Raw genomic sequence first — 27,113 nt, forward strand, 5'->3', positions numbered from 1 at the left:
CTAGAGAATTTAACAATGGTTCAAAAAATGAATTACAGCAGTACTGAGCACCATAACCGGACACTACAGCTCAGTATACTGGTTATGGTTCAGAGGCTATGAGTGCTGTTCCAAGTGTTTTGTCAAACCACTGTGGAAGGATTTAAAAAGAAAAACAAACTAAAACACAAAAACAAAACTGCAGTGCCAGGACTCCTACACCCATCTCTGGTTGTTTTCATAATCTTGAATTTGCTCTTCAATATTATCAATATTGTCTAAGCCGGATGGCAACAATCGACTAAGCACTGGGCAAACCGTAACAGTAAATTCAAAATCATTATACATTAATGATTCAAACTTGAATGAAGAATTGAATGCAACCTTGGTGACATTTCCGTGAAACCTGGTAAAGCGGCCAGATCTCAGAGACTGCTGGACCTCTGAGCCTGTGGACTTGGGAAGTCTTGGTGAAGTATGCGGGGCGTCTCGACATAAAATGGGCATTATTCTAATACCTGCAGATATAGGTATGGGTTAACAAATCTATAGTCAATATTATTGTGTAAGTAGTGTGAATTGTTTAGAAATAACTAATCAAATGTAATGGTATGAACTAATTGTAAACCCTTTGCATTTTGAATAAGGACAGGAAATTACTCATTATTAATTCACTCATTTGCTACAAAACGTGGTTATCTTAAGACTCAGCTCAGGACTGAGTGATATGTGATCAATTCTAATATTGATAGTCAGCTTTGTGATAGAGGAAGTTCAGAGTTGGGAGACAGAATTTCCAAATTGAGCTCGTAATCTCTGTGAAAGAGGAAGCTCAGGGCTACAAGGCTTAGTAAAAACTCACAGCAAAGTAATGTATAATTTTTTTCTTTTTTTTTTGCCACAGATACACTCCCTTAAAAAATAGGCTCATCTACAGTATACAATCTGTCCACATCATTTTCTGTTGCAGTCCTGTGGGTGAAGTGGCATAACAAAATAGTTGCTTAAATTATGCACCAACTATGCATTTGATTAAATACATATTCAACACATGCATTTTAGCAAACTGGATTTATTTAAAGAAGATGAGGGGGAAAAAAAAGGGGGAAAAAAAAGGTCCATTCTGCTTTAAAATGTTTTATTAGCAAATGCAAATACCCATACTTTACAGTGTTTACAGTGTACAAATGTGCTAATTTGAAATGTCATTTACCTTTAGAAATTGCATATTGAATGCTGTTCTTAAAGTGGCAGCAATAATTTGTAGTAATGAATGTATTAATTAAGTGCTACAGCAGAAGAAATTTGTATCAATCTGTATCAATTATATCTTGAAACAGCTGCAAAGCATCCTTGAATTGGGGGGGTCCAAATCCAGAATCCACTAGTACTAGAAGCAGGAGTAAAATCTACTGCTTGTGGGTTTTTTCTTTTTCATTAGTAACCATACAACTCTGAATGAAATGCATCCTTTGCATATTAACGTATACGCTTTCTACAGAAAAATCAGTATAAGCAGTAATGGAGATCTCATCCAAAATATTTGTAAATATGCAGCCAAACGAGGACTGTAAGCTAAGATTAGAATTACCTGTTTTAATTACTGTTACAGCAATTGCAGTAAGCTACAGGTCTATATCAAATTTAAGAGCAGATGGCATTGTATAAACATATATTCAAACCAATACTGGAAGTAGTCCGTAACTACCGAAAACCAGAAAACATATCACATCACTCCTACCACCACATTCAAATCTCATAGCCCTCAAATACCAGTGAACAGCCTGTATAAGAAACACTATTTCTTTAGCAGTATACAGCTGGGAAAGGAGAAAAATATAAGTAGAATTTCTGTAGCTGGTTTATTTCCCAAAATAAATCGAAAAAACACAAAATTGGGACATCCTGTTTTAGAACCCTTGGAGCCAATAATAAATATTGCAGCATTAAGGGACTGTTAGTAGATGCAGTCACTATGTGCAATCGAGGCAGAAAAAAAACCCAAAACACAAGTATGGAAGATAAAAGGAAAGCGAAGAAAGAAATGAAAACTAGAAAGAGATCAGTCACTGCAAAAAGGCAGAGAGAAATAGTAGGAAATGGAGTTTACATGTTGCTTATAATAAAAGAGCTAGTAACCATATATGCTAAACGGTCACACCAAAAAAAAAAAAAAATATATATAAAGAAAATGCTAATTCAATATTACTAAGGCGCATTAAGGGTGGGTCAATGAAGAGTAGATTTATTTTGCTTATACCAGTGATATAACTTCACCATAAAGGTTATCACTGAAAGTCCCATCTGGCCAATACAGTTCTCTCTCTATTAAGTCATTGGACAATAGCACTGGTTTGTTCCTCATGCCAGATAGTGGTACTGTTTGGAGTTCTCTTTGTCCCTTTCCATGTAGTCTCTGTCAATGAGGGATTCAATTCTTTTTTTCAAGTCACCAGGCTGAAATGAGATTTTAAATATTGCAGAGATATATATCTTTAAATCAAACAAGGTTTGTAGACAAGCGTGTATACATAAACATGTATTGCATAAGAGACATGGCTTGGCTTATAAAATAAATTAAAACGGAAAAACTAGAGAAATAAAAACTATTTTGAATTGCTGGAGTAAACCTGTATAACGCACCATTTAAAACGAAAAAAAAAAACCAAAAGCTTATCTTATGAAAAGGATAGGTATGTATATATATATATATATATATATATATATATATATACACACATACATATATATATACACACATACATATATATATATATATATACACATACATATACACATACACACACACTAACGAGACAATTAGATAGTACGTGAAAAAGCTAGGTGTTTCCCAGGTGTACCTCACAAACACCCAATTAACAAATTAGAGCAAAAAAGGAAGTACAGGACATACTTGAAAACAAGAGAAATCTCAATGTTTCTTTCCTGGTAAAATATTTTATAAATAAATAAATGGGAAAAAAACACCATATACACGTCAAATAAATTAAATACAACCTGGAAAGATGAACCAGGATAGCAAAATTAACATAAGCCTATAATAAAAATTACATAGCGTAATACAGTTACAATAGAAATAAAGTGCATGGTATTTAAGTATTGCACTCACAAACAAGAGATGAAAGTAGGCTTCTCACCCCACCAGGTGTTAAAACAAATTGGGAAAACTGGTAGATTTTCACCCCTGGTGGAGTGAGAAGCCTACTTTCATCTCTTGTTTGTGAGTGCAATACTTACATACCATGCACTTTATTTCTATTGTAACTGTATTACGCTATGTAATTTTTATTATAGGCTTATGTTAATTTTGCTATCCTGGTTCATCTTTCCAGGTTGTATTTAATTTGTTTGACGTGTATAGGGTGTTTTTTTCCCCCACTTCCTTTTTTGCTCCAAAAGCTTATCTAAGCCTATATAAAAATATCCCATTCAGTGGCATTGCTTAAAAGTAGCAATGCACAAGAGTGGTAGGGAGGAATTGCACATGGAGAAATGGGGGGCAGTAGATAGAACAGAAATGCACATTGACAAATGGTGTACAGAGTAAACCCCCCACACGATCCCCTTGGTTAGGGATTGCAAAGCGGCTCTTTAGTAAGCACACAGTCTCCACGCACACTATAAGAGCATATGCAAATCTATCCCAGCATACAGGGGTCGATACATAAGCCTCCGCAGAACCCCCTATACGACGACACACCAACATCCCAGTATCATATCCCCACGAAATTGTACCCAGCCTGAGGCACTGACACAGTTCACGCACGTCACATCTACAGAACCTAGTGGAGCTGGAGGGCAGGAGCCGAGCCGAGCCGCACCCAAGGACACCCCCCAACCTATCTCGCCTAAACACAGCCCCCCAGTACCTGGGTAGAGCGGTGAGGAGAGCTCTCCAACCGCACTGATAATGCACCCTGCTTGGTCCCTTTCTCTTCAGGGCCTTTATCTATATGTCCTTTAATCCTGTACACTATATTGAAATATGGTTAGCAATATCGCCAAGTCTGTACAAGTAGCACACCTGGCATAGTTGGCAACCTCCACCTGAGCATGACCAAGGCCAAGGGGTCAGTCTTCAGGGGGCACGCTAATAATGCACCCAGTCCCAGTGGTGTATCCCACAAATAATTGATATGTACTGTAACATTGCTCAATTTATTGTCTAATCTATACCTGCCTATCCGAGTGGAATATGCTGTAGTAATCCAGTATCCAGAAGTGTGTCTAGCAGGACTTATTTTCTTGTCTAAAGATTAGCTTAAAGGACCACTCTAGGCACCCAGACCACTTCAGCTTAATGAAGTGGTCTGGGTGCCAGGTCCAGCTAGGGTTAACCCATTTGTTTTTTATAAACATAGCAGTTTCAGAGAAACTGCTATGTTTATAAATGGGTTAAGCCTTCCCCCAAATCCTCTAGTGGCTGTCTCATTGACAGCCGCTAGAGGCGCTTGCGTGATTCTCACTGTGAAAATCACAGTGAGAGCACGCAAGCGTCCATAGGAAAGCATTGTAAATGCTTTCCTATGCGACCGGCTGAATGCGCGCGCAGCTCTTGTCGCGCGTGCGCATTCAGCTGACGGGGCGGAACGGAGGAGGATCGGAGGCAGAGAGCTCCCCACCCAGCGCTGGAAAAAGGTAAGTTTTACCCCTTTTCCCCTTTCCAGAGCCGGGCGGGAGGGGGTCCCTGAGGGCACCTTCAGGGCACTATAGTGCCAGGAAAACGAGTATGTTTTCCTGGCACTATAGTGGTCCTTTAAATAATTATATAAAAATGTGCAGAGTCCTCAACACCATAAATATGTTTTACTTTGTCTGTTAATAGGTTTGTTCTAGAAACAAACATGGTCGTCTAACATATGCACAAATAAAATAAAGAATTTCAACCAGAGTGCAATCCCATGAAGTGAGGGGGAGTTAGAATGGAGCAAAACTGATTAAAAAAAAAAAGTGGTTGAACATGGGCAAGCGACCGAGATAATAGACTGTATCAGGCTTTCCACCATTTTTCCACTGCCCACAGAAATAGCTAAAATAGTGATACATCTGGTAGCACCTGATAAGTTGTGTAATACAAAACAATGTTTTAATGTAATAAATTATTATATATATATATGCACAAATTACCATTTAAACAGATATAGGACAGTTTTAGGGATTATTTACTAGGGAGAGAAAGATTAGTCCATGGAAACCCCAGTGAAAAACACTTTACAGTATATTCATCAAGGAACAAATTAGTTCAAGAAAAGACACAAAAACTTTTAAATTCCTCTCTAAATTGAAATTAATGGGCAAAGCATCAAATGTTGCAAGGGAAATGTAAAATTATTACAAAGATTAGAGAGGTGCACTGAAATCAATACAAACCTTTACAGGGGTTATAACATTTAGGGCAATTTGAACATCATAAGCCGCTTACAAAACACAGAATTAGTTTTACTGAACCACGGGGGTTAATAAGTAACGGTTTGTCCATTAAACCTATTTAACAGAATATAATTTGCTTCTGATGCAGGGGTGGACAGAGGCAGATCCTCCATTGTCAGCCTAATGGTGGCAGAGAATCATGGGAGGAACAGTTCTAAAACCGTTGGGGGTTCTACATTTGGCTTCCGCTGCCCTAGTTAGTAATAATTCTCAGTAAATGAAACACTTTAACAGAGTATGACTTCCAGACACTTTTCCCAATACCTGACCATCCACTGTAATTTCAGATATATTATACCAGGACAAGACAGAGATTTCTAGATGTTAAAAAAAAGATTTAACAAATGTAGCAATGTAAATATGTAGCAACCTTACTATTTTGAGTCATGCATTAGTATCAGGAATATGTGAGGTATTTACATGTCAATTAGATGGATTTTCTATATTGTTTGTAGAGCATAGAATAAGGATTTGTTTAAATATCCCATATGATGCTCCATACATTCATAAATCATAGCCATAATATCTAACAACAACAGCAACCACCAAGAAAGGTACATTTATCTTGTTGACCGTTTTCAAGTATGTCCTGGGGTCTACATGTTATTACCCAACTTAATGGTACTAATTATATTAACCTCAGAGGGGTGAAAGGCTGGGCTGACATTGTCAGGAATCTCAATGTGTGACTGAGATAATTCAGCTGCCTTCCCTTAACATTGAGCTATTTCTCCAGCCATTATATTTTTAGTTTGTTTTCCTACTAGCCTTTCCTACTATTCAGTTGCCTTATTTTTTTTTCGTGTTCGAAGAGGTGGTGCCTTTAACACAGTTAATTTGCAAATTACAAAAACTCTTGTGGAGTGCTAAGCATGATAAGGTTACATAACCGAACAACCGTGGCTGGGTTTAGAAAAGCAAAGTCTTAGGTGAATGTACATATACACTGTGGGTAAAACCATTCCTGTAACATTTGTATTATGGTTTGAATGGAGACCGTCAAACTAAATTAACTTGTAGCAATTGCCGTCACAAATGTAGCGATCACAAATGTCTCTAAATTGGCTGGTCAAATAACAAGGCAAATTACCATGGAAGCTGATGTAGAAGTAAGGTGTTCTTACCTTTACAGGAAATTTCAGCTGATTATAAAGCTCCGATACTAGAAGGTTGTGGGTCAGAGTTTTCCTCATCTTCATTATGCGTACAATGGCAGCATCAATCTGGTACTGTCGGTCCTGGAAGACCCTTTCTGTTGTGTTAACTTGTTCTTCTACCTGAAAGAATATATCTTTGATCAGGATGCTCAGGATTTACAAAAAGCAGCAGCATTGATCATTTTCGAATAAGAACTTCCATGTTTTTTGTCCAAACATAGTTGAGAGGTTTCTATTTAACAGAGAAAGATCCTAAGTTTCTCGGCTCAATTAGCACTACTGAATTGCTTACTGGGTAATGGGGGAAAGCTAAAATTAACCTATTTCTACTGAACTTTAGTCTAAATGGCATTATAGAATGGTTTGACAATTACATGAGGTCCACCAGGTTGTCTGTGATCACAAACCTTACTTCTCGTCTTCTTCCTGTAGAGAAGCATGGCCTGGAACAGCCATGATTAGTTAAATAGAGCCATTGGGCATTTCCTAAAGGAGACGTGCGATTTGGCACAGGTGCCTAAAGGACGCAAGTAAGTTATCAAACAATTCTGAAAGGTTTTCTTAAATTACACTGGGATGGCACCCGGGCACGTCTGGCATGCTAACCACTAGAGAAGGCTGCAGTGGTTAGGGTGCTTTGAATTCTGCCTTTAAAATAAATAAAAAAAATATGGAGGATTTGTACAAAATAAGTAGAAGCAAAATTAATAGCCCACATTTAGTTAATTGTTGAATATGCGATTGGCTCCTAAGCATAAAAGTCATAATATTGACAGGTATAAAATCAAGAAGGAAAGGGGTAGAGCATGCAAATATTGCAATGTGCATCACTGGTGAATTGTGGCAGGAAAGACAAAAATGGCACACTGCAGCCTGGCATGTACACACAGGGCAAATAGGCAGCCCTGCCAGTAGATAAGTCATGGCTTCCCACTCACAGAGCACTGTAAAACCAGTCTTCCATACATTAGGTGATAGTTTAAGGACTTATTTGCATTGCACTTTTTGGGGGCCCTGCTGGATCTTATAATGTTGGGAAACATGTTTAAGCATTTTCTCTTTATAGGCGGTTCCTTTCCAAATGTGAAATGGTTTAAGATCTATAGAAAACACTAATAACGAAACCATGAAGGAAGCAGGCTGAAATAAGTGGATTCCTATTTTAAGGGGCTGGTTTTGGCTAGATAAGAAACTGCAAGAACACTTGGAACGATTCTTCCTCTTTTGAAGCAACACAAAGCAATATATGCATGCAAATAATTGTAGTGCAACTTTAACCACTTAAGGACACATGACATGTGTGACATGTCATGATTCCCTTTTATTCCAGAAGTTTGGTCCTTAAGGGGTTAAAAGTGGTGCAATTAGGAGGAACTATTCTTTTGGCTTCGATGGTGAATGCAGAACTTTTTTCACAAACCTATTCTTTACCATCAATCTAGAGCCAGCATATTCTGCAGTGCTTTACTATTATTAGATGAGGATATCTGACAACAAGTAATTTACATAAGGAATAGGACAAAGACAAGAGGTGAAAAAAGGCCCTAATCAAAACGAGCATACAATATGTAGTATGTTCATGATATGTACAGTGAGGGGAAAAAGTCCTTGATCCCCTGCTGATTTTGAACGTTTGCACACGGACAAAGAAATGATCAGTCTATAATTTCAATGGTAGGTGTATTTTAACAGTAAGAGACAGAATAACAAAAACAAAAAATCCAAAAAAAAACACCCACATGTCAAAAAAGTTATAAATTGATTTGCATGTCAATGAGTGAAATAAGTATACAACCCCTTTGGCTTAGTACTTGGTGGCAAAACCCTTGTTGGCAATCAGAGAGGCCAGACGTTTCTTGTAGTTGGCCACCAGGTTTGCACACATCTCAGGAGGGATTTTGTCCCTCTCCAACTCACTAAAGTTTCAAGATGGATGTTTGGCCATTGGAACCTTCAGCTCCCTCCACAGATTTTCTAGGGGATTAAGGTCAGGAGACTGGCTAGGCCACTCCAGGACCTTAATGTGCTTCCTCTTGAGCCACTCCTTTGTTGCCTTGGCTGTGTGTTTTGGGTCACGGTCATGCTGGAATACCCATCCATGACCCATTTTCAAATTCCACGGCTGAGGATAGGAGGTTCTCACCCAAGATTTGATGGTACATGGCCCCGTCCATCGTTCTTTGATGTGGTGCAGTTGTCCTGTCCCCTAAGCAGAACAACACCCCCAAAGCATAATGTTTCCACCTCCATGTTTGACTGCGAGGATGGTGTTCTTGGGGTCATAGGCCGCATTCGTCCTCCTCCAAACACGGCGAGTTGAGGCCAAAGAGCTCGATTTTGGTCTCATCTGATCACAACACTTTCAGCCAGTTCTCCTCTGAATCATTCAGATGTTCACTGGCAAACTTGTGACGGGCCTGTACATGTGCTTTCCTGAGCAGGGGGACCGTGCGGGCACTGCAGGATTTCAGTCCTTCACGGCATAGTGTTTTACCAATTGTTTTCTTGGTGACTATGGTCTCAGCTGCCTTGAGATCATTAACAAGTGTAGTTGGGCTGATTCCTCAACGTTCTCATGATCATTGAAACTCCACGAGGTGAGATCTTGCATGGTGCACCAGACCGAGGGAGAAGGACCGTTATTTTGGGTTTCTTCCATTTGCGAATAATCGCACCAACTGTTGTCACCTTCTCACCAAGCTGCTTGGCGATGGTCTTGTAGCCTATTCCAGCTTTGTGTATGTCTACAATCTTGTCCCTGACATCCTTGGGCAGCTCATTGGTCTTGGCCATGGTGGAGAGTTTGGAATCTGATTGATTGCTTCTGTGGACATGTGTCTTTTATACAGGTAACAAGCGGAGAATAGGAGCACTCCCTTATTTCACTCAGTGACATGCAAATCAATTTATAACTTTTTTGACATGTGTTTTTTCTGGATTTTTTTTTGTTTTGTTGTTCTGTCTCTCACTGTTAAAATACACCTACCATTAAAATTATAGACTGATCACTTCTTTGTCAGAGGACAACCGTTCAAAATCAGTAGGGGATCAAATACTATTGGAGACGAGGAAACATCTTCCAACCAAAATACTCACAGTTTCTTTCATCTGAATTTGGTTAATCTTTATTCTATAGAGTTTGTGCTTGAAGTCGCCATTAAAGTTAAACTTGTCTCCATCTTCCACATCTTTGCTCTTCGGTATCTTATTCAAAACACGAGCTTTGCCACATGCTAGTGATTGCAAAGTTCGTCTCAGCTCACTGTCCTCTGCAATTAAAAATGAAATGCAAAGCAAACTTTAATTACCGCCTTTAACTGTAATTTGCATAACCACGGTAAACAAAACAAAAACAGAATGTTACAGCATTTGGAATAGAACAAATCTAGGAATCTTTATTTCTGAAAAACTGTATGAAGTTTATGAAAATAAAACAAACATTACAAAAGTTAGAAAGTGGCTCTAACCACTTCAGTGATTTAAAGTGTTCATGGTGCTTGGAGCATTTCATTATGAAACGTGTTTAACCCTTTTACTGTCAGAAGTGTAACTCCACCTCAAGGAGTCATTGTGGCATCATTAGCCAGTCTGGAACAAGAGTTTGGGAAGTTTAACCCCTTAAGGACCTAAGCTCTGGAATAAAAGGGAATTATGACATGTCACACATGTCCTGTGTCCTTAAGGGGTTAATATTAATTGTGTGCCTATTACTTTTTTGTAAATATATTTTTATTGGGTATTCTCAATTTTTCAGTGTCGATCATGTCATAAGAAAACTTCAACAAGGACACGCAGGTCCCATTAATTTCGCTTAGAAACTATCACATTGGGATAACCGGGAAAATGATAATGTTGACAAATGTAGACATATATTGGTGACACGCAGGTCACATCGTAACGCCAGTAACATTTACGTGTTGGACTCGCAGGTCCTGTGAAATATAAATGTTAGGTAGTACTTTCACATGGTACGTTAAATGACAGTGTGGACACGCAGGTCCCATTTCACCTAAGGTTATTGCACGTGACAAGAGATTACGGACCTTTTCGTGTTTCATTGTGGTTTTGTGTGCCTATTTCTATGCACAGACTTGCATTCATTGGCTGTCAGTCAGCAAGCCCTCTCAGCCAATGAATTGCTGGCAGGATCAGCATCCAGCTTCTGCAGCTCTGCAGATGTCATACACCTGCTTGAGAAGAGATCTGGCGCCTTGCGGGGCCCAGCTAAGATGGCAAAGCTTTGTAAAATGGTTTTACACATTAATGGCCAGGGTAATACAGATCACTACAGCTGGTTGTAGCGATGTTTTTAGTAGCCTTTTAAGACATTGGGATAAGTAGGCTTTTCCTGGGGGAGAGGCAGGGAACTTAAAGTGAAACCTATGTTTATTAATCATGAACAATCCTCACCTATTGCTGTAGCCATTTTAATATCTTCCAAACTGAATTCATCCCCCTCATTAAACATAAGAAGCACCAGAGTTTGAAACAAAGATACCTGCAGCTCTTTCTTCTCCTATGGAAAAAAAGGAGATTAAGTGAATTTATTAAAGATGTTTCTACAGATGCTGATTTAATGTATTCTACAAATGCATTGAAAGCAACTTTAAAACAATGGAGACTTGAACATATAATGTTTTTTCCTCAAGATATATTAAATTAAGGAGAAGGTAGAAAAGGAACAATATTTGTGCAAACAGAGAAAACAACATTTACAGCATGGTTCTAATAACATTTCTAAGTTTTAAAGTGCCCTATGTAAAGTTGAGATTTTTTATTTAAAAAAATAAATAAAAATTAGACCAATTAGCTACTGTATATATGAAGTGTTGTGATATTTATGATTAAACATCACACAAATGTGAGCTTAAGACATTTTAAAGTGTTATCAATCCTCTGCAAACCAAAAGGATGAAGAGGAATAGAAGGCATATGTCTATTTCTAGGCAAAGTATTGTTTATTTACACACACTCATTGCAGCAAATGTTCTGATTTCCCTGCCTATGTTTCCCCATAGATATAGATCAAGGGTGGGGAACGTCCGTCCCGCAAAATCATTTGGATTGGCCTGACCCTGCTGTCTGACGTTTTCGAGCCAGTGGGGAGATCAAAGATATCCCCTCACCGGTCTCCGGGCAGTTTGTTAAGGGAGAGGGAGGGAGCTAGGATGCAGGAGTCTGCTGGACAGGAGGAGGACCGAGGAGGCTGTGATCCTTCCACGAGCAGGCAAGTAGGAGCGTTATGTGTTACCATGGCAACGCTCTGACAGCGCTGTGCTCACGGAAATAGAATAGTGAAGTCAGCCTGCAGAGCTGCAGGCTAAAGTGCATGCGAAACCACTGGGCCACCAGGGATTGCATCGATATGTCCTCTCCTTCCAGGCCAGAGGTAAGAAGGAAGGGAGGGGGTTAACAAGGCTGTTGTGCATAACGTTTTCTTTTACTCTTTTTAAGTAAAAAAATATATAGAATATCTCCCAGATCACCCCCTCCCTCCCCAACAGTATAAACCCCTGACACACATTACACCACTTCACACACATAACCCCTTTACACAAACATACAGCACCCGTCTCACAAACAGCATCCCATCCACACACAAAACCCCTCACACAAACACACTGCACCCTTCACTCACACACTGCAAGTAGCAACACCACGAATACCAGCTAACATCACACCAAAGAGAAGCAGTTCCAGCCATCAAATTAGGATTGAGTTAATTAAATGTTTGACCAAATACAGCAGGCTAATTTTTAAGTTGATAATTTTGTATGGCCCGCTAATGAGGCTTTAAATTTCCAAATGGCCATTGGCAGATAAAAGGTTCCCCACCCCTGTTCTAGACTCTAGAGTAGACTCTGCTAATAAAAGAGACAGGTCAGGTATCTCCTGTGTTCTAGTCCACTAACCCGGTACACCAATCACACAACAGAAAAGTTAAAGAAACAGGCACATAGTACATACAAATAATGTGTGCCACACAATTCCAAAATAATTCAAATGGATAAATACATATCAGACATTTTGCTGGCATGGAGTGGTTTGCACAAAACCAATTTGGTTTCCGATTTGCAGAGACACCAGTACTTCAAGATGTATTTTCAAGCTGGTTGACTATTTTCTAGCAAAGAGTTGTATATTCTTAATCACTTATTTTGCCTAATGAGTTCTGTTAGGGGTGTCAAATGGTCTTATACAAAGAAAATGTCTTGTGTTCTTCCAGCTGACCAAGATTTTTAAGAGCTTTTTGCATACAAATATACTCAAAGACGAACTAGTGCAATCAACACTTTCAAGTCAGGTTCTGTTAAGTGACTTTCTCTTTAACATAATCGACCCAGCTTTACTGGATGATGCAATATTATGTGATTGTTTCAGAGCAACCTTTTTCGTGTCTCGGATATTAATGTACTAGCTATGGTCATTGTGACAGTACAAATTTACACAGACTCAACATGCAACTTCCTGTGAGAAATGAAAGTCGGGCTCTGCACAGAATAATGTTCTTGTTTGAGATGAGATAGCCTTATCTGGTATTTGAAATAAACAGTGATAAAGCCTCCCCCTCAAACCCGCCCAAAACAAAAACAGATTATACAGGTATAGACCCTGAAACAGGAATATTGAATTAAATTCCATACAACAATCAGGAATTTGAATGGATGCATACACCTGTCTGAATATATATATATGTACAGATACACACACACACACACACACACACACAATGCATCCATATCCAAAACAAACTGAACACTAAGACGTGGAGAAATCAAAGAAAGGAAGACGTTGAGAGTGCTCTTTTTACACAATAGCAGTATATTGTTTGTAGATTTGTTTTGTGAGTGATGCATATTGCAATAAAAATAAGGATGCACAGCACACCTAGATCTTCCATAATCTGTGGGGAGTATTAAAAATAAAATCTAAGTTTCTAAGCACTGTGTCACTAAATAAATAAAAAACCTGACAAGCTGTGATAAAACATTGAGATTTTTTTTTTTTTTTTTAAATGGCCTCCATATTCATACCCTCCAGTCCTAGAATATCTAGAGCCAAAGCTCATAATACTGAATGGTAAATCTGAGGTGACCTACTGTTGGCTCATACAGAAGCCACCCAAAGGTCCAACCATTACACGTATGCCCAGTCTTTCTTATAACCCTAAAAATACTGTATAGGATACTAACTGTACAAACTGTTATTTTATTCCTGAATCCAGTATTGTTACTCTTTGTATTTTTCTGGCAAGATGCGGCTTCTCTCATGACAGTGAGGTGAGCAAAAAAAAAGAATTATATAAAAATGATATATAATAAAATTTTATTTAAAAAAAACAAAAACAAAAAACAAACAAACAAATAAGAATTCATTCAGACTAACCTGTGATCCTGTAGGTTTCCATAGAAACAGTCTTTGGTATGTAGCATGGGATTTAGCTCCAGATAAGAAACGTGCTCTCCCCTTTTTTAATGAACATTTTTATTATTTAAAACAAAAAGGGTGCAAAAAATATTGTAAGGTGGATAAAAACCCTCCGCCAATCCTGGTATTCCAATTGTTTGCAATGGGAACATATCTCAAATCGTCGCGGGCACTTTTCATTCAACATAAGCTTACTGTACAAGATTTTATATTAGGCAGAGCGGTTACCCTAGTATGTCACACGACAGTGGCCGTAGAGCTGTCACAATTTCACCCAATGACTGTACCAATAATAGACAGGAATCAGAAATCAGAAATCAGAGCTTGCTGTTTTACAAACTATGCAAAGAGTACACGTGATTAAGGTGGTTGCAATTAAATTATACACAAATAAGTGAAATGGCAGAGGTGAAATGGAATTGTGGTTTCATTTTCTTTGCACAGGGTTATATTTAGGAATTAACTCCCACAGAGTTCTACAGCAATGGGATCGCTAATCAGTGGTTAAATGGCGTAAATTCCAAGATAGAAAATTCAGAAGCACAAGACACAAATTATAAAAAAAAAACCAAAAAAAAAACCCAAAACATATTTTAGGCAGGAAATGGATGCTTTCAGTTATTTACAGTACATGAAAATGCATAGTCGGCATCTGCTCTGTGAAAAGTAGCCTAGAATGAAAAATAAATGTGTGAAAACATCTGACCAGACACGTGAAACAGGATTTCCCTGACACACAAGTCACCAAAACTGTTGAGCAATAATTGATGATTAAACTACTACGGGAACAAAAGTAGATATAGACAAGTTCCATATCTGAAGTTATTTTAAAATGGTATATGCAAACTTATTTTCATATATGACAGTTTGCAAAAGCTCAACTTTAACAGTTGAATCTAATGGTAATACTGGCACCAATTCTTTTAAGATGCCAAACGTGCCTTACTTTTTCATTATTGGGTGTCACTAATAAACACAGTTAGAGATGATATACGATGATGACTGAAACCATTTCTACAATGTATGAGAAACAGCAAGTGGACTAAAATGAAAAATACATAAATAAAAAATAAAGTTAACAATCGCCTACACTAGGTCCATAATAGTGCCTGTACTGTCCAATTAAATTTATTCAAATTTGATTATTCTGATTATATATGAATCTTGATAAAATGACAAATAACTGCACCCAATAAGTGCATCCTGTTTAATGACAAATAACTACTCTGTACCTTTGAAACATATGTGGATGGATTGAGCAATGGCAATGAAAAAAAAAAAAAAAAGCAAGAGATTGCAATATTATATCAGTATTGCTCATCAGGCAGATGAAACATCTGAGTGAGCAAGATCAGGGTTTGTGCAATAGTAAGCAGTTGTATGGTTTTTTTTTCAGGTCACAGGATGGCATATGGACACTAAGTACTGAAACAACTTTAGCTTAAAATAACACTATAGGGTAACACAAACTTGTATTCCTGACCCTATAATGTTAAAATCACTAACTAGCCCCCCTGTCCACCCTAAATGTAGTAAAATCTTACCTCTATTCCCGTCTGCTGGTGCTGATCTCAGACGATCACAATGCTTTCCCATAGGAAAGCATTGGATTTGCTGAGACGGTCAAGTATGATGGTCTGTTCTTATTGTGTTTGTCTTTTTCCCAATTGTACAGCGCTGCGGAATAGGTTATAAATGCCAATAATAATAATATTAATAATAATAATCTCAGCCAAGGAGGTGGGCAGAGCCAAACTAGCCAATCAGCGTCTCCTCACAGAGATGCATTGAATCAATGCATCTCTATGAGGAATGTTCAGCATCTCCGTGCAGAAGGTGGAGACAGTGAATGTCAGTGCCAGGAAGCAACTCTAGTAGCCATCTGAGGTGTGGTCACTGGAGGTGTCCTAGGCTGTAATGTAAACACTGCCTTTTCTCTTAAAAGGCCGCAGGAACTCGCTATACTCACCTAAACAACTACATGAAGACTATAGTGTCCCTTTAATTAAGTGGTTTGGGTGTATAGATAATGCCCATGCAATCTCACTGCTCAATTCCCTTCCCTGCCCTTTAGGTGTTACATCACTTTCACCTGAATGTCACTTACCAGAGTCCATACAAACTTCCTGAAGAGAGATAAAGAGATCTAATTTTTAAATTTTCATTATTGCACAGTGTGCTTCATTTAGATTCATACCTGCTAGAGCCTGAATGAGCCTCATGTGTGTGATTAAAGTTCAATTACCAGACCAAGAGATACAAAAGTTATTTTGATATTGTTACCAATGTATTTTTTTTTTTTTTTATGCAGCCTGGGGAGGTGTAGGTAAGGCTGCATAAACATAACTCCATTTAACTGCTAAATGGCAAATAATTGAGCACCCAAACTGCTTCATTAAGCTTGACTTATTTTGGTGCTTATTATATCCCTTTAACTTTAAACATATCACTCTGTTCAGTACGTGAGATCCCAAACATATCTTTTCATTCAGATGTGTTAAATGGACTCTCCAGTGCCAGAAAAACAAAAACTGTTTTCCTGGCACTACAGAACCCCCCTCCCTCCCATCCCATGTTGCTGAAGGGGTTAAAACCCCTTCAGTGACTTACCTGAAACTAGCGCCGATGCTCCTCCCCCGCCGATGTCAGCCAGTGGGGGAGACCTAATGCACATGTGCATCAGACCTCCCCATAGGAAAGCATTATTCAATGCTTATTAAGCTTATTCAATGCTTTCCTATGGGGATTTCGGTGACGTTGGAGGTCCTCATGCATAGTGTTTAAAACACTTTTCGACTGCCACTAGAGGAGGACTTAACCCTGCAAGGTAATTATTTATAAAAACTGCAATAATTACACTTGCAGGATTAAGGGTGATGTGAGTTGGCACCCAGACCACTCCAATGGGCAGAAGTGGTCTGGGTGCCTGGAGTGTAGCTTTAACATGCATTCTAGTTTCTATATATGGCAACTTATCTTAACAATATGTGCTCATATGTACAAGGTATGCTAGAATGTTATGCAACAAGTAAATAATTGCAAGTGTGTATGTGTGATAAATACATTTAAATTAATAAAAATCTCATGGAAATTGGTATGCAAAAGTCTGCTTGTCACTCATGGTAGTAATTATTGTATTTTTGTAAATTCTTTTTGTATGTTCTACAAACATGTTTTCTTGTTTCAAATACATATATAAGGCCTATGCTGACAAAAACTTCACAAAAGGTTTTGCCATCAGGTTTTGTCAATTCCTCCAGCCATCGCTAGAAATGGCTGTGGTGATCAAATTGTTTCTTGAAGATTGAGTCAATAGAGGCTTTAGCAGCATCAAAGGACCCTCCATAAACATTAGTTTTGCACTGCACATGCGAGAGAGTTCAGCATTGATGCGTCTCTTGGTAGATGAAATGCCATGAGATGAAGAAAGAAGATGGTGTTGCCTGAAGTAACAGCTTCAGTTAAGTATAGATATCTTCCAATGCACGGCCAGGCCTCAGTACAGCAAGCAGGGATGTCAGCTTAGGAGATCTTAACAAAATATGCAAAGACTCCAAAGGTGACAGAGATGCTTTAAGAAAGCCTATTCTAATCTTTCCACGTGCATTATGCAAACATTAATACAAACTTTTTGAGATTCTTTGTGCAGTGAGTTTCACAAAGGTTTATAATTTGTGATGGAGGAGTATTCTCATAGTTTGTAAACTCATTTGAATTACCTTCATAACCACTCTCTGTTGTATTCTGTTCTTGTTCAGTCTGCTCCTTTTCAGCTCCTTGCGCAGCCGACGTCCATGCACAAGGGTATAGCATTGAGGTATATGGATGTTCCAGCAAAACTGGCAACTCTGGGGTTAAACTGTATAAGAATGGTTTAACCCCTTGAAGTAATAGCGTGCCCAGGGCCTCCGGGCACCATAACAACTTTATTTAGATTAAGCTATTATGGTGCCTAAACGGTCCCTTTAAATAACTGGATTTTCCCCCCTGTATCACTCTAATGGCTATTTAAAGTGACACTGTCACAGTCTGAGGACTTGAACAAATTCGCAAAGACCCCTGACGGTGACTGTGCCGCTGGAGGTCTGGAGGCTGGGGGTGCAAGTAAAGGTGAGATTTACTTACCTGAACCTGTCCCTTGTGGGCTCTGCCATCTTGATCCGGTAGATCCTCTTCGGAGCCAACATCACTGCAGTACTCTTGTGCATGTGCAAGACTAGCACTGAGATCTATGGAGGTCTTGCGGGACCCTCCATAGACACAGCCAATTCCCTGCAGCCGTAACGGCTGTCAGGATTTACACTTAGACTCCACCCTGTGTCTAAAAAAGTCAGGCGGAGGAAAAATACAGAGACAAATTAGTCCCTGCTTTGTCTCTGTAGGTCTCTTGACTGGATAGGAATTTCAGTGAAATTCTAACACAGTCATATTGAGTATTTCATAAATTTCACATGCCATGTCAAGGAAAACCCATAATGTGACAGTGCCACTTAAAGTAAAAGTAACGTATGGCTTATGGTTTTGAAGGAACCAGAGTGAATATAGCACATGCCAGATTTGTTAATAAAGCACTATAAATATAGGATTTTTTTTCTCTTCTAGCCATTGTTTGATATTATAATCTAAAACCAATTTATAGTTCTATATTAATGCTTAAAGCAGAGATTTCTGCACAAACCAGCATCTTATTAAAAGTTAGCCATGGGTTATTTCTCTAAAATTCTTAGTTGTAGCTATATTTTTAAAATAGATCATATGCCTAGCTATCCAGGCAGGTGCAGGGAATACCATATACAGTAAGTTAACCTCTGCAGTGCCATGAACATGTAGCATTTCAGAGTGACTGTATGCATGAGCCCACATAAAGCACCATGGGGCCCTGAACACTTAAGTGGTATGGAGGCGAGTATGTTTTTTTACTTAAATTCAGAGCACTATTCATCCCATTTTTTCAGGGGATTGGTGTACATAGCTGGAATTGGGTTTTCTGTGCATTGATATTTATTGCTATCTTTAGAGGAATTACTTGATTTGTTGTCCAATTTTCTAAAGTGATCTCTCTCTGAAATAGATATTCTTCTGTTTTGGAATGTAGGTCTAAAAGATCTTTTTTTCTGGATATATGTTACATTAGATCTTTTATGCAATGTTTTATTTTTCGCAGTGAATATATTACAAAGTTTGTATGACCCCTTTGTATTTATTATTTTTAGTATCTGCAATTTTTTCATCTAAATGTTTTAACCTTTTTTGCATTATCTCCTCTCTCTCTTTAAAGTCTTGATCCTCTATATTACATTCTATACCCGTTTTCAATTCTCGTTCTAATTTTTCTTTACTTTCTTTAGAGAATTTAACAATCAAATCCATAAAATGATACGAGCAGTTGTACAAAATGTCACCCCATTTTTATTTTTAATTCCTCATTATCAAGTCCGAAGGCCAGAATCTTATCAATTCGCATCCCTTGGGGATTAAGACTTCTTTGAGATATCATTCTTAAAAAAAATAAAAAAATAAAAAAAAAAAGCTCTCACCATTTTTGGGTTTCTAGATTAAAGGGACACTCCAGGCACCCAGACCACCTCTGCCCATTGGAATGGTCTGGGTGCCAACTCCCACTACCCTTAACCCTGCAAGTGTAATTATTGCAGTTTTCATAAACTGCAATATTTACCTTGCAGGGTTAACTCCTCCTCTAGTGGCCGTCTACTAGACAGCCACTAGAGGGCACTTCCTGGTCCATAGCACAGAAAACCTGTGCTAGAGCGTCGCTGGACGTCCTCACGCTGTGTGAGGACCTCCAGTGTCGCTCAATTCCCCATAGGAAAGCACTGAAAAGCATTTTCAAGGCTTTCCTACGGAGAGCTCTAATGCACATGGGCGGCATTGCCGCGCATGCGCCTTACGTCTCCACAGCCGGGATCAGTCTCGCCCACCCGCCGACGTCATGAAGGAGGAGTGGCGGCTGTGGTGTATCACCAAATATATATATATATATATATATATATATATATATTACACAAGGTTCGTCTACATTAAAAGGTATTTATTTAGAAGACAACAACACAATACTATAAATGTATCACAAACACACAGCCCAGAAACACGGAGCAACAACCCTTTTTAAATCTATCTATCTATCTATATAGTAATCCCCTTCCCCACATGTTTGATCTCACCCACGGTTAGGCCTTCACATCTAGTAATGGCTCACTGCTGCAAGTTCGACATCACATCCACCAAGGAAGAAAAGGAAGCAAGAGACAGTAACATGGTTCCCCATGATAGCACATGGCGTCTGCACATCTGCTCTGCAGGACAGCCAAGAAGGAACAGAGAGGAATGAGGATAGGGGGGGGGGAGTGGTTCTCTCTTTCCTGACTTGTAAAGGTATTGAATTACCCAATTACCATATCAAAGGTTAAGCTTATCCCCCTGTAAGAAAGATCTACATGAACTTGGTCACATGACCCCTGGTCACCATTTTAGTTTGATGACAGAATGTCACCACAGCGGCGACCGAGGGACATCGGCGGGGGTCTCCGGTAAGTGACTGAAGGGGTTTTCATCACCCCTTCAGCAACTGGGGATTGGGAGGTGGGAGGGAGAGGGGACCTGCAGTGCCAGAAAAACGGATTGTTTTCCTGGCACTTGAGAGTCCGTTTAAGTAATTTTTCTTTACGTTTAAAGTATTCATATAGACCTTCTATTTGTCTAGGTTTATCCATGTCTTTAACCCCTTAAGGACACATGACATGTGTGACGTCATGATTCCCTTTTATTCCAGAGGTTTGGTCCTTAAGGGGTTAAACATCAACTGAAATCTTTGGTATCTTGCCTTTTTTATTATTTGTAGATAATTCATACTCTCTGCCATATAATAGGTAATCACAGAAAAAGTATACAGGTTTACAATAAAAAAAAAAAAAAAAAAAAAAAAAAATTTGTTTCAGCCAGAGTGATCTCAAAAAAGAATTTTCTATTTTTTTATGGTGCACATGTCCAGTTATTCCAATTTTTAAATCCTTTCCACAGGAGGTAGAAAACATTGAATGTCTAGAAGAGTATAGTTGGGTCACACTAGATGTGACCTAACTGTATACAGTAATTAGCCATGAGCTTGGGTTAGAGGCTGTTAACCATTTCATGTGCCAAGACAGAGAGACCACAAGAGATCTGAAAGCATTCATTTTGACAGGAATAAGATTCATTCTGGAACATAATTATTTTTAATTTGAGGGTTTTTATTTACAGATTATGGGTACCCCCATGGGTACCAGGTTCACCCCCAGTTATGCCAACACCTACATGAGGAGATGGAAAGACCTCTTTGTCTGGTCGAGGAATGACTGGAGGAAGAACCTGGTCCTATGGTGGCGATATATCGATATGTTGTTATAATTTGGAAGGGGTTAAATTAAACTTTATTTTTTTTGTCAATTATTTGAACCACAAAGAATACAATTTAAAATTTACCCCAGTGTGGAACCAAAGTGAAATACATTTTCTAGATATCACTTTGTCTTCTAAGACAAGCCAAATTGAAACAAAATACTATTTTAAGCCAACGGATGGGAACATTTACATCCACAAGAAAGGGGGTCACCAGCAACCTTGGTTGAAAGGAATCACCAAGGGACAGCTTACTCGAGTGAGACATAACTGGTTCCAAGTTCAGGATTTTCAAATACAAGCCCAACATATAAAAAAGAAACTTGTACAAAAATGGTATTCGCAAAAAAATATAGACCAAAACAACCCCCCCCCACCCCCCCGGATCAATGAGGAAAGTCCCATCTACTAAACTGAAACATTGATAGTGATTTTTTTTTTTTTTTTTTTAAATGACCATAAAGATTAGAACTTTTATACTCTGTGAGTGCTGCTACCTCTTTGGAGATAGAGATATAGATAGATAGAGATATAGAGAGATAGATAGATAGAGATTGCAACAGTAAAATTGTTTCATACACTGATTACAAACAATATTTACACTGTCTTCTTAATTTTAGATATTACAGCAGGATCCCTAAAATTATTATATATATTATATATATATATATACACACACACACACATATATATATATATATATATATACACTATTTATCCCAGTATGCACTTTACAAACATTTACTGAGGGAAGTCCCGCTTTAAATACATGACACACAAACACTTTGAGATGTGCAATACTGATGAGTTAATGAACAAGACATCCAGTGGATTAAATAAGAAAAAGAGCACCTACTTCTTTAAATTCTGCTTTTAGTACAGCATGTCCCAGTGTTGACTGCCACTGTAGTCGCCTTCCACTGTGCTTTCCTAAATAAAATGTCTTAAATATCTCCTGGAGTTTTATCATCTGCAAAAGAAGAAACCAACAAAATAAAAATCATTTAATACACTAAAAGTAGCACTGTCTCTTTCTGCTGGCCTATATGTTTAAAAGTATTACACTAAGAATTAAATAAGTTATAAGTGAAGAATTTTAAGTGTATACTATTATCTGCTTTGATTATCTATGTAAATTCAACAGAATTATTTCTAGGTCTGTTCAAGGTTATTGATAGGATGGTGGTTTGGGTTTCCTCTCACCTTGCTCTACCTTCCAACTTCTACTTTATGTACCTTTCTGAGCCACTCTCTTCTTTTGCAGTCCACTTCATCCACCTTTTTCACTCCATCCCATTGTGCATTGCATTTATTCAACGCACTCAAGGACCCTACTTAAAACACTTCTCAGGTGGACTCCCTTAGTTCCTGTCCTCTGAAAATTCCCGGTTATCCTTGTAAATTAAAAAATCTATATAGATGCAGCAACTACCTCTGAGGCCTCTAAATGCCTCTATATAACTTTTGTTCTATTTCTAATTCCAGTAGCAGAGTTTTCTGAGCAGCAAGTTCCTTTGTTAAGGCAGTAGTTGAAAGCAGGACAGGCAGAGGGTTCAATACCTGCCTGTCAGAAGCAAGATGGGCAGAGGGATAGACACCTGCCTGGGAGACAGAACACAGGCAGACGGGATGATACCTGCCTTGCAAAAGCAAAACGAGGAGATGGGTTGATACCTTCCTTGCAGAAGCAAGACAGGCAGACTGGTTGATGCCTGCCTTGCAGAAGCAAGACACACATACTGGTCGATGCCTGCCTGGGTGTATCAGGCAGACGGGTCGATACCTGCCTGGGAGTACAAGCCCTTTCAGAGGGCAGCCCAGCCGGAGTAGCTGTAGCTGCTTGCTTGACCCATGGTCTCGGTAACGGTCTTCACTTGTAGACCTACATCCACAATGATTCATTTAGCTACAATTCATTTCAGATAAGTATTATGTTGATGGAATTGAACAATATGACAAGAAATAAAGTGCATTACAAGGTACATCTAGAACAGGCCTGCACTACCTTTGGCCACCCAGATGTTTTTGAACTACAACTTCTGTGGCTTGGACAATATTTGAAAGGTTATTAAGGGATAATATTCAAGAATTCCTTGAGAAGAACATGGTTATCAGCAAAAATCAGCACGGTTTTATGAGGCACAGGTCATGTCAAACTAACTTGATTGCGTTCTACGAAGAAGTAAGTAGAAGTATAGATCAGGGTGTTGCAGTGGATGTGATCTATTTGGATTTTGCCAAAGCATTTGATACAGTTCCACACAATAGATTAGTGTTCAAACTCAAGAAAACCGGTCTAGATGAAAATGCTTGTATTGGGTAGAACATTGGCTTAAAAACAGAGTACAAAGAGTTGTCATTAATGGTAAATTTTCAAGCTGGACAGAGGTGGCAAGTGGTGTCCCTCAGGGGTCTGTTCTGGGACCGCTTCTATTTAACATGTTTAAAAATGATCTTGAAAAGAGCATTGAAAGTCAAGTTTCAGTGTTTGCAGATGACACAAAACTCTGTAAAATAATACAATGTGAGCAAGATATTTATTTTTGCTACAGAGGGATTTAGATAGACTGGGCACTCAAATGGCAGATGAAATTACACAAGCAACGTATACCCTTAATGGAAGTGAATTAGGGATAACAACACACGAAAAGGACATAGGAATTGTTATAGACAACAAACTCTGCAACAATGTGCAATGTCAATCCGCAGTGGCCAAGGCCAGTAAAGTATTGTCATGCATGAAAAAGGGCATTCATTCTCGGGACGAAGAATGAATCACTGGTAAGACCACACATTGAATAAACTATATTTAGTTTAGAAAAACGTCGCCTGAGAGGGATATGATAACATTATACAAATATATTTCGGGGCCAATACAAACCATTGTGTGGAATCTATTCACAAACCAGACTTTACATTGGACACAAGGTCAGGCGTTTAGACTGGAAGAAAGAAGATTTCGTCTAAGGCAAAGGAAAGGTTTTTTTTTTTTACTGTAAGTACAATACGGATGTGGAATTCTCTGCCTGAAGAAGTAGTTTTATCAGAGTCCATACAGATGTTCAAACAGCTACTAGATGCATACTTGCAAAAACAGAATATTCAAGGATATAATCTTTCAATGTAGGGTAATAACTGCTTGATCCAGGGATAAATCTGACTGCCATTCTGGGGTCAAGAAGGAATTTTTTTCCTAGCTTGTTGCAAAATTGGAAGTGCTTCAAACTGGGTTTTTTTTTGCCTTCTTTTGGATCAACAGCAAAAAACAAATGTGAAGAAGGCTGAACTTGATGGACGCAAGTCTCTTTTCAGCTATGTAACGCCCATGATTCTTTGAATAAAACAGATAGCCAAAGACCATTATTCATTTAATGAACCACATAGCCAATGTCCATGTTTTTTGAATGAAACAGATAGCAAGGGAATCATGGTTGATAGCCAGGGGATTGTGGGAGTTGTAGTTCAAAATATCTGGGGGCCTCAGGTTGTACAGGCCTTTTCTAGAATGTCTAATACTAAAGTTATAAAAAACCCAAATATATATTTTCCAATGAACATGGCATTTCGAACACACATACTGCTCATTGCCAGTGACCAGGGTATTATGCTGACATGTTACAAAGTGTACTATTCAATCTGGTCAAACTTGCCTCACAGAAACAGTGCAGTATTTGCTGAGCCTTCAAGACCGCACGTTCATTAGAAAGAGAAATATGGTGGCAAATACATTTAATATGAACACTTATTTTGGTTGGTTGTCGTCTACATTAGAATAATTCCTGGGCTGCTCTTCCTTTGTAAAAATAGGTCTATTTAATGTTTATATGTAGGTAGTTACATATACAGTTTACACTATGCATACGCGGTTTGCCTGCTCTATGCGATCTAAAACTGAGTATTTGCCAACATAACTAAATGTAAGTGTTCATTTACTTTAAGATTTGTTCACAATGTCCACCACATAGTTTATATTTATGTATTCTATGACAAAACACAGTACCTTACTTTCAATATTGTACAGAAGACGAGTCGTTTCCTTACCTCTGCCGGTAAATGAACATCCATTGGTGTATAGGTTGGCCAGTATCCCATTGTCAGTATATTCACGGTCAGGTCTATACTACCTGGATCACTGTGATGCTGCATATACTGCAAATAGAAAACCAAATGTCTACTTAATAAACATAGTACTTATGACTGATGCAACACTTTAAAGCTTTGTGTCATTAATGCAATTCTTGAGCAAAGTGAAGAGTTTGTGTAGGACTTCGCTATGAAGTTTGCCTTGACGTGGCAAGTGACCTTACACTTACAACTGGCGCGGTCACCCTGCCCCCCCACCCCAAAAAAATTTGTATTTCATAAACAGAATCTTTATGAAATACTTATTTTGACTGTGGTGTAATTTCATTAAAAATCCAACCCAGTACAGAGACAAAATAGGGACTACTGTTTCTGTATTTCTCCTCCCTCTGACTTTCATAGAATCAGGACGAAGTTTAAGTGTCAATCCTCCCCTACCAACACCAGTGACGGCTGCAGGGAAATTGCTGTGTCTATGTAGGATCACGCAAGTCCTCCATAGACCTCAATGCTAGTCTTGCACATGCACAAAAGTACTGCAGTGATGTCAGCCCCAAAGAGGACCCGTCGGATCCCAATGGCCGAGCCTGCAAGGGGCAAGTTCAGGTAAGTAAATATCACCTTTACCTACTCCCCTGAGCCTCAGCACCCCCAGCGGTCACCATCAGGGGTCTTTGTGAATTTGACCAAGTACCCAGACGTTGGCAGTGCCACTTTAAATGGCCATAAGAGTGATACTGAAAAAACCTTCAATTATTTAAAAGGACAATTTAGTCACTATAACAACTTAATCTAAATTTATGTAAATAATATTTTTATGTAAATAAGTTATGGTGCCAGGAGGCCTCCGTTCTCTCTTACATCACTATTCTCAAACAGTTTAACCCTAAAGATGCCCCCAGCAACAATTTCAACTCCTCCCAGGCAGCATCCGGCTTCTGTAATTTCAGTTTTAGGAAGGGCAGAGTGCCACTGATTGTCTGAGAGCGGCTGTTTCTGGTATGTATGTGAATATGGTTTATTTTCTTTAATGATTTTGTGAGAAGAAACGTATTGTGCCATGGATCTTTGTGCCCTCTTCCTTCTGTTTTATGTTGATTTAATTCAGTTATGGTATGTGTTAATATATTTACTTTAATTTGGCACCCTCTGGTATATTGTTAGGATTTGTGGGGGGAAGTAACCCTTAAAGTGGCAGCATTTCCCTGGTAGTAAATGTATTTTATTTCTCTCACACTAACGGAGTTTATTTTCTCTTTGGTGTTTGCTTCCAATTCCAAGCCCTGAGAAAACATAAATTTTACTTACCGAAAATTTCTTTTTCCTTAAGATTAGAGGCAGTGCTTATACCACGGGGATATCCAATCTGGAGGGAAAAAACAGGCAGGCAAATCTCCAAACATTTTAATCCCTCCCCTAATTACCTCCTTTCCCATAAGTAGCAGCTCCTCCTGATCATCCCCAGACAATACATAAGCCAAATAGCTGCAAAATTACTTAGTTTATTAGAAAAAAAGGGGCGGGAATTGTAGCACTGCCTCTAATCTTAAGGAAAAAGAAATTTTCGGTAAGTAAAATTTATGTTTTTCCTATCAGATTAGAGGCAGTGCTTATACCACA

General features: G+C 38.6%; 1 protein-coding gene across 1 annotated transcript in view; it reads right to left on the reverse strand.

Moving 5' to 3' along the window:
- Window positions 1-1,100: 1,100 nt before the first annotated feature.
- The window catches only part of CUL4A (cullin 4A), a 70,035-nt gene continuing 44,022 nt past the window's right edge, over window positions 1,101-27,113 (reverse strand). Inside the window, exons 16-21 of the mRNA XM_063459685.1 lie at window positions 25,452-25,559; window positions 22,267-22,380; window positions 10,998-11,103; window positions 9,684-9,856; window positions 6,555-6,707; window positions 1,101-2,436 (exon numbers count right to left, since the gene is read on the reverse strand). Coding sequence (XP_063315755.1) covers window positions 2,341-2,436; window positions 6,555-6,707; window positions 9,684-9,856; window positions 10,998-11,103; window positions 22,267-22,380; window positions 25,452-25,559 — 750 coding nt within the window. The 3' untranslated portion in view covers window positions 1,101-2,340. The remainder of the gene's footprint in view (window positions 2,437-6,554; window positions 6,708-9,683; window positions 9,857-10,997; window positions 11,104-22,266; window positions 22,381-25,451; window positions 25,560-27,113) is intronic.

Source organism: Pelobates fuscus, chromosome 1 (genome assembly GCF_036172605.1).
Source record: "Pelobates fuscus isolate aPelFus1 chromosome 1, aPelFus1.pri, whole genome shotgun sequence".
NCBI lineage: Eukaryota > Metazoa > Chordata > Amphibia > Anura > Pelobatidae > Pelobates > Pelobates fuscus.